This window comes from Sinocyclocheilus grahami, unplaced genomic scaffold (assembly GCF_001515645.1).
Source record: "Sinocyclocheilus grahami isolate Dianchi unplaced genomic scaffold, SAMN03320097.WGS_v1.1 scaffold604.1, whole genome shotgun sequence".
In the NCBI taxonomy this organism is placed as follows: domain Eukaryota; kingdom Metazoa; phylum Chordata; class Actinopteri; order Cypriniformes; family Cyprinidae; genus Sinocyclocheilus; species Sinocyclocheilus grahami.
Window position 1 is genome coordinate 524,934 of NW_015505783.1, and position 9,656 is coordinate 534,589.

The 9,656-nt window shown below is 36.1% G+C and overlaps 1 protein-coding gene across 1 annotated transcript in view; it reads right to left on the bottom strand.

Moving 5' to 3' along the window:
• Positions 1–1,097: 1,097 nt before the first annotated feature.
• dhx35 (DEAH-box helicase 35) overlaps positions 1,098–9,656 on the bottom strand; it is a gene marked incomplete at its 5' end in the record, with an annotated part of 22,737 nt that continues 14,178 nt past the window's right edge. Inside the window, 3 exons of the mRNA XM_016240900.1 lie at positions 1,098–2,615; positions 6,551–6,662; positions 6,765–6,836. Coding sequence (XP_016096386.1) covers positions 2,577–2,615; positions 6,551–6,662; positions 6,765–6,836 — 223 coding nt within the window. The remainder of the gene's footprint in view (positions 2,616–6,550; positions 6,663–6,764; positions 6,837–9,656) is intronic.

Consider the following 9,656-nt stretch of genomic DNA (forward strand, 5'->3'; position numbering starts at 1 on the left):
TCTCTAATTTCACCTTCAAATTAACAGCCAATCCTAGAGATTCACATACTTTTGCCACTCACAGATATGTAATATTGGATAATTTTCCTGAATAAATAAATGACAAAGTATACATTTTCATCTCATTTGTTTGATTGGGTTCTCTGTCAACTTTCACGACTTGTGTGAAATTTTGATTATGTTTTGTGTCATATTTATGCAGAAATATAGAAAATTCTAAAGGGTTCACAAACTTTCAAGCGGCACTGTATGCATGTAAAAATGTTCTAAATATGTACTGTATGTGTGTGCTTTTATATATACATAATAAATATACACAGTACACACACATATATTATGTAAATAAAAACGTTTATTTTATTAACTTAAACTTTTATTTTGTATGCGATTAATCGTTTGACAGGACTAATATATGATTCGTTTTTAGAAAACCTCATGATAAATAGATCCCATGTAGGAAATTGTGGTAAATCGGCATCCAATAGCCATTATTCTGATGTATTTTGTTGAGTGTAAATCATGACACATCCACAGGTGTGTGTGTGTGGATGGGAGGAGTTAAGAGTTGAATAAACTCCTTGTGTGTCTGTGTGTGTAAGGATAGCTGACCAGACTGTGTGTGTGTGTGAGTGCGCGTGTATGTGAGTGAGTGAGTGTGTGTGTGTGTGTGTGTGTGTGTGTGTGTGTGTGTGAGTGCGCGTGTATGTGAGTGAGTGAGTGTGTGTGTGTGTGTGTGATATATATATATATATGGAGTTCATTAAGCCATTTATACTTACAACAGTGATCAAATAGGAGACAGTTATTTTTTAAATGTAATCGTTTATCCAAATAATAAATTGGTGAGCATAACAGACTTCTTTCAAAACAAACAAGAAAATTCCTACTAACCCCAAACCTCCTGCTGACCTCAAAGTGTCTCCAAAAGACTGTAATATTATTTCAGATGTGCACATTTATTAGCACATGCTAGACAAGACAATAATTCATAATCTGATGAAATGTTTCTCTGAATCAGACTGAATGCATTTCTCTGACCAACACTGACACCTTCTGGTCACCTTCAATCACACACACTTGTTTTAATCAGAACATGTAGTTCGATATCTTCTTTCCTATTATTTGTATGCTGTATTTGACTGTCAAGTCCTAAAACATGAAGCAGTTGTAATATTTCACCAGCATCACATGGACACTTTTATACAAATCCAAACCGCATAGTTTTCCACAGTTTCCTTCTTTATTCTATGTAAAACAGACCTAGTAGAGACTCGACACGTGTTTTCACAGTGAACATCAGACTTTATTTGACTCTCTGACACACAGAGCTCTGGAGCAGCACATCTGGACAGAGTCAGAGTAAGGTATGATTATTTGATTTCCTCCACAAATAACCGCACTGCTGTGAAACTACGTGAGATCTGTATTGTTTAAAGACATGCAAGAACGTTTAAACTGCTATCAATAAGACTGCACAGGACTTTGTCAGCGGCTAAATCTACACTACTCAAGGCTACCGACTACATATACTCTATAACCATGTGTGTTGTCTTGAAGACATTTGGTAATAATGTTACAGAAGTAACCTTGAATGTAGATTTTAATGACATTTTTTTTGGGATATAATAAACTATGCAGGGACCAACATGTCACAGTAAAACTAAAACATCACAAACGTTGTCAAAACATCACATTATGACAGAGGCTCCGCCTCCACCCACATGATTGGCACCTCAGCCTTCCTATTAAACGCCACGCCCAGAAGAGGCGTGACCTGAGAAGGGTTGCCATATCCACAGTTAGCACCCCATTTACTTTAATAAGAAAGAAGCTCCTCCCTGAGGCGTCTCATTCGCTGTGCTATTCACTCCCCACACTGAACAAGTCATGGCTGATCTTTCCTAAATGAGATCTTACACTACACTATGAAATTAATAATTACACCTAATAACACAGTTTTTAGGCCAGAGGTGCATAACAAGGCTACTTTATGGGGACCTATATATATATATAATATTAAAAAATGGCACTTTTTTGTCTCATGCTGACAGTGTAACTACAATTCATTTCACATTCCACATACATCAGGAAATGTTCTACGGATTTATAATATTTGGCACATAATGGTTAAAAGGCCACTACGTTTGAGCTACACAGTATTTCTCCGATGAGGGTTTGAAATAACTGGTACAAAGTAGCTTATTATAGTAATATTATGGTTACTGTTGAGGGTAGGGCTTCGTGCGATGTTGTAAAGCTGTAAATCTCCAATATCTATCCATCCATCCATCCAGTCATTCTCTCACTCTCAAACAGTAATCAACAAAATCACAGTCAAGTTATTCCAATGGCTGTTAAATAATACAAAGATGACCATGACCGCATAAATGTATCACATACATTTGTATATACAAAATACCACAGTGTTCCTTTTGCCTTCCAGCTGCAATAAACACCAAAGTGTGCATGTGTGTACTTAATAGTTCCTTTAGTTTTAGAGGAGCGGTTCCTTAAGATCTTCCTCTATCTATGGCCAGCTGTTCAGCAAAAACCTGGAAGTGTGGATGTAGCCGAGCTCAGAAGACTTTGGCCCGCTTGCTGTTCAGAGACCCGTGCTATAAGACAAATCAGAGAGGCAGAGGTGGGGGAAAAAAGCCATTTTTAAAGGCAACATTAGTCTGTTTTTGTATAAAAAAAGCCATGTTAATATATTTTTGTGTGACATCAACAACAACCAAAACGTATTTAACTGTAGCAAAGAGCAAATATGACTAGTGAGGTTCACTGATTTTGTAATGAAAGGAATTGGCTTGTATTTTTGTTGAAGCATTTGTATAAATGATTCAGTAAAACCAGTTTTTAATTTAAACTTTAAAGGTGAGAATGTTTTTCAGGGGAAAATTAATACTTGAAATTCGGCAAGGATGCATTAAATTGCAACGGTGTAGATATTTATAATGTTACAAACGATTTCTATTTCAGATAAATGCTGTTCTTTTGAACTTCCTAATCAACAAAGGAGCTTTAAAAAAAAAAACTTTGCACAAAAATACACAACATTGATAATAATCAGAAATGTTTCTCGAGCAGCATATCAGAATGATTTCTGAAGATCATGTGACGCTGAAGACTGCAGTAATGATGCTGGAAATTCAGCTTTGATCACAGGAATAAATTACATTTTAACAGATATAGAAAACTGTTATTTTAAATTGTTATACTATTATATAATATTACTGTTTTTATTGTGTTTTTGATCAAATAAATGCAGCTTTGGTGAGCAGACAACACTTTAAACTATTTTTTTAACATTTATAAACAAACATGATTGAGGATAGTTTTTGTTTACATAATATATGTGTGTGTGTGCTGTGTATATTTATGTATATATATATATATACAGTGGGTACGGAAAGTATTCAGACCCCCTTAAATTTTTCACTCTTTGTTATATTGCAGCCATTTGCTAATTTGCTAAAAATTTTTTTCCTCATTAATGTACACACAGCACCCCATATTGACAGAAAAACACAGAATTGTTGACATTTTTGCAGATTTATTAAAAAAGAAAAACTGAAATATCACATGGTCCTAAGTATTCAGACCCTTTGCTCAGTATTTAGTAGAAGCACCCTTTTGATCTAATAAAGCCATGAGTCTTTTTGGGAAAGATGCAACAAGTTGTTCACACCTGGATTTGGGGATCCTCTGCCATCCCTCCTTGCAGATCCTCTCCAGTTCTGCCAGGTTGGATGGTAAACGTTGGTGGACAGACATTTTTAGGTCTCTCCAGAGATGCTCAATTGGGTTTAAGTCAGGGCCCTGGCTGGATTTACGGATTATGGAGGCCACTGTGCTCTTAGGAACCTTAAGTGCGGCAGAAATTTTTTTGTAACCTTGGCCAGTTCTGTGCCTTGCCACAATTCTGTCTCTGAGCTCTTCAGGTAGTTGCTTTGACCTCATGATTCTCATTTGCTCTGACATGCACTGTGAGCTGTAAGGTCTTATATAGACAGGGGTGTGGGTTTCCTAATCAAGTCCAATCAGTATAATCAAACACAGCTGGACTCAAATGAAGGTGTAGAACCATCTCAAGGATGATCAGAAGAAATGGACAGCACCTGAGTTAAATATATGAGTGTCACAGCAAAAGGTCTGAATACTTAGGACCATGTGATATTCCAGTTTTTCTTTTTTAATAAATCTGCAAAAATGTCAACAATTCTGTGTTTTTCTGTCAATATGGGGTGCTGTGTGTACATTAATGAGGAAAAAAAATTACTTAAATGATTTTAGCAAATGGCTGCAATATAACAAAGAGTGAAAAATGTAAGGGGGTCTGAATACTTTCCGTACCCGCTGTATATATATATATACATAAATACAAACACATGCATGCATATATTTCAGAAAAATGTTTATATATTAAATATACTTATTTATAATGTATATATTTTGAAAATATTTATGTCTATATTCATATTCATATAATTTATCTGCATGTGTTTGCAATTATATATACATAATAAATATACACAGCACACATATTTTGTAAACAAAAACTTGTATTTTGGATGCGATTAATCGTTTGACAGCACTACATGAATGGAATATAAGTGTGTTTTTTCGGTCCAGACTAGTGTTGTCAAAAGACCCGGTACTTCGGTACAAAGTCGGTACTAAAAAGTTTTTTTAAGTACCGGTGGTAACGAGTACCCGGTCAACCCGGTTCTTGATGCAGATGCGCTCTCTTCATAAAAGCATGTGGCGACATCAAAAGTAGGAAACACACCAAACTAACAAAACACTTTAAAGACAGACATCCAGAAAGAGTTCAAGCAGGTAAGTTTCATTTTAATTTTTAATATTTAGATATTCTCAGTGTTTCCCATATTGATTTTTTTGTGACGGCCCGCGCCACAATATCAAAACTCACCGCCACAAATAGATTTTCCAAAAGGCTTTGACTTCATTGAATAAACATGAGCACTGCACGTGTCAAAGTCGAAACCCGGTGCGGGTGTTTTTATATCACTGCATTTCTGAAGGAAACCAACTGTCTTCAGAAAATGATGGATGTCATTCTCATTTCATCTTGCCTGTAATGCCTGATAAAGCAGCGTTTGTGAGCGCAGCGCTTATTTGATTACAGCCGTTACTCGGGAAACCTCGATTTCTCCCGCTCTACAAGCGCCTCCTGCTGGCAGAGAATGAATTTGCATATATATGCCGCCACAAATAGAGTGCAAGTCTGAGGGAAACACCGCTTCTGTTATGATTATTATTCAATATTTTAATTTGAATGTCGGATTGAAATGAACATTGCTGTTATTAGAGTAGTTAATCGTTAGCAGTGGTGGACGAAGTACAGATCCGTATAATAAAATATTACTCCAGTAAAAGTACTCCGTTTTCAATTTTACTCGAATGAAAGACCAAAAGTACTTGATTTTTTTATGTACTTAAGTAAAAAGTACCGATAGATGAATGTTTATTTTGCAGCTTTATTATTATTTTTTTTATTACCTCAATTTAGCACCAGCAAGCTCGTTAGCTAGACAGTTAGCATCAGCTAACATTGACTTATTTTCAGCATGGTTATGAATAAACATTTATATTTTTCTACTCAGCTGAAGTTACTATGTATCTGGATCAACTAGCCATGTGTGCCGACAAACAATATAAAAACAGATGTCACATAGGGCTAAATGCATAGCACCTAAAACATAGAGACTCTGATGTTGATGTGTCTGCACTCATGCATTTCAGTGGGCTTAAACAGATCACCCTTTACAGCAGATTTAGTTCACAAACAACTGACAGCTCTGACCTAAATATGATTTTCAGTTACAATAATTAATCCTAAAATTCGACATTAGTAACTTACTTTTAACAGCATCAGACGTGCGCGCTCACAAGATCTCCCGGTTCTTACTTGTGAGTTCAGTTCACTGGAGACTCGCACTAAACGGATCATGTGAATCAGTGAGGTGTCGACTCGAGAACAGCTGCATTCGGATCATTCCAATTCGTCAATGAATCGTTTGGTGCGATTTGCGATCCGATTTAAAAGGTTAATTGAAAAGAATCAGTTCGTTCATGAATCAGACACCGCTTCTGCGTCTCGGAGCACTTGATATATTATAAGGAGTAACGATATGTTTTATGAAATGTAGTGAAGTAAAAAGTACGATCTTATGGAATATTTGGAATGTAGTGAAGTAAAAGTAAAAGTTACTCAAAATAAAACTACTCCAGTAAAGTACAGATACTTGAAAAATTTACTCAAGTACAGTAACGAAGTAAAACTGCTTCGTTACTGTCCACCACTGATCGTTAGCATAAGCGCGGCTAACGCTAATATAATGAGCATTAGAATGAAGTTTCTTTATTAACTATTTAATGCTCTGATATCTTTTATTAGGGTAAAAAAAACAGGAGGACATGATGATATTTACTATTTTTACACACCAGAGGCTTTTAAATGAATTGTGAATATCTAGATCAGCTCATCTGCCTGTAAATGCTGTGTGGTTTGTGTCGCTCTCACCTTGGCCTGTTTGTAGAAGTGAGGTGCCAGCTCCACCAGCCAGGAGGACTCAACCGCCGTCACGTCACGCATGTAGTACTTGCTGGTCTGAACCACCTCGTTGAAGACCACCCTGCGCCGCGTCCCCAAACAAAGAGTTCAGTTAGTATTCAGTGAAAAACCAACAAACTAAATGGAATAAGTACCATTAATTCCCTTGGGTTTATACAAGTACCATTTCGGGGGCTTTTCTCCATACAGCACTGAATCAGGGTGAATGAACAGTTCCCTGTCATCACGGAGAGTCCTGGACAATCAACAACATTAGAGGACGATTAGCCACACACAAAAGAGCAGTGTTGGGGGAAACGCGAGATGTGGAACTTTTTCCAAGTAACTAGTAAAGTAAGGCATTACTTTTACTATTTTTACAGGAAAACATATTTTTCAAATAAGTAACACCAGCTACTTTGCTTCTCATGTGTCGACTGATTTAGGTGCGTGTTATTTTATTAACCCATAATGGTGTCTGTTGTGCTTCATGTATGGTTAATGTTTGTTCAGCATGCCTGCACACACCTACTGATACGTGTGCTTGCATGGCTAATTGTGTTGATTGTTGTTATTGTGTTAGTGTACTGATGTCTTCTTGTCTTTTGTTTATTCTTCTTGATATCTTAAAGGGCTCTGAGACATCTTGCCAAAGGACTGCAGCTGAACATTAGCTGGCTGGCTAACACTGGCACGTTTACAGAAATGTTGATTAATGTGTGTTGTCCTTATAAATAAAATATTTTATATAATAATATTTAAAATATACAACATTTATTATATTTAAAATATGATATACATATTTATTTATATATAAATTAAACATGTATTTACTCATCTTACAGCACAAAACAGATTCAGTGTTCCTCAAAATGAATAAAAACAGTGAAACGCAAACTCAGAATATGATGCAAACCTGCAATAATTAAATATGTTAAATAACAAAAATCCTTTATGCATTTAATCCAATTTTATTAAATTTTTGGATGTAAAGTCGGCAACACCAAAGCTCCAAAAGTATCAAAAAGTTGTATTCTTTAAAAAACTGTCGCATAGCATATGTGACGTTTCGAGCACGCAGGCTCTTCATCAGACAAATGAACAACACTGATATCCCGATCTTTATAGGCCTACCTCCAGGTGATCAAAGGTCACATGACCGTACCATATTATCATGATAATAATAATAATAATACCAAAACAATAACATATCAAAATAAATCAAAAACATGTAAAGCTATGCAAAATACATGAATATAATTCTCAAAATATTGTTTAATAACATTAATTGATGCCTGCCTGGGTACATAAATACAAATCAATAACCACAAAACGTTATTTATTATATGTAGATAGATATCGTCTGTTTAAAGAAATGGACGAATATCAAAATCCTCATTTAATCCTCTAGGGGACAACGTGTCTAGTGTATAAATCCAAAAGGCTTCGCGTTGTAAAAGCAATTTTTTGATATCACCTCCGCGACGCGGACACTTCACTACTTCAATACCTATGTACTGAAGAGTGGAAACTCAGTGTCTTGAATCTGCAAAGTGCTGTGCTACCGGACTTTTTGGATCGCGATGTCTAATTGCACATCGATGTTCAGAGATGCGAGTTTTTAGAGGTCTGCTGGTCTTACCAATATAACATAAACCACAAGGGCAACGCAACAGGTAAATGACATTAGCCGTCTTACATGAAATAGTGCCACGAATTTAAAAATGTTTTGCCGTGTGCGGATGTGTAAAGGTCGACGTCTTATATGTGAAATTACACTGTTGACAGTTACCGCATCTGTAATTCCCATATGGTATTTTATTCAAAAAATGAGGAGCAGGTTTCAAATCAGCTCTAACCAAAAGATTTCGAAGATTAGATGTTTTCTTGTGCACTAAACGAGGTGGTTTGTCAAAACATTTCTTGAGGTTGGGATCACTCTCAACAATATGCCAATGTTTCAATAAAACATAATCAATGTCCTTCGACAGGCGAATATTGGATGTAACAGTTAACACAACGGTCAAATTTTGTATGTTTTTTAACGAGACTCTTGTTGTGACACATCTTTAAAACGACTTGCTGCAGACTGAATCCACTCTTCTCGATATGATCGTTTTCTAAATCTCTGTGATAAAATTTGTGATTGCTGTTGAAAATCTTCATCACTGCTGCAAATATGACGAATGCGACTAAATTGTGAAATTGGTAACGAACGCTTTAATGACACAGGATGATAGGATTGTCCGTGTAAAATGGTGTTACGGTCAGTTGGTTTGCGATACAAAGTAGTTTCAATGCCTGATGCAGTACGAAGAACAAGCACGTCCAAAAAATTAATTTTCTCTAGATGAAATTCCATAGTAAATTTCAACGCACTACACTTATTATTAACCAAGCTATTAAACTCTAGTAACTCAGATTTAGTACCACTCCATACTAAAAAAACATCATCAATGTATCGTTTCCATAGAACAATGTGTCTCAAGAAATCATTCGCCACAGGATTTAACACAAACTGATGTTCAAACAACCCGCAAAATAAAGATGCAAAACTAGGGGCCATCTTGGAACCCATGCTGACTCCTGAGATCTGCAGATAGTAATCTGACCCAAAGAAAAAATAATTATGTGAAAGCACCAATTTTGCCAAGTCACTCAAACATACAGTGCTTGGAACCTGACAAGGACGTTGATCGAGAAAAAATTTAATTGCCTCTAACCCTCCCTGAAATGGAACATTGGTGTAAAGCGATTCAACATCCATGGTGACTAGAAGGACCGGATAATCAGGTAATGTCACATTATTCATGAGTTCGATAAAATCCATAGTATCTCTAATATAAGAAGGTAAAGACGTGACTAAAGGTTGTAAGTGAAAATCAACGAAAGCCGAAATTTTTTCTGTAAGTGACCCAATTGCTGCCACTATGGGTCTCCCAGAAGGGATATCCTTATAAGGTTTGTGAATTTTAGGCAGCGTGTATAGTACTGGTGTGATCGGATGCTCAACACACATGTATTCATATTCATTTTTTGTCAACAAACCTGAATCCACAAACAGTTTTAAAGTATT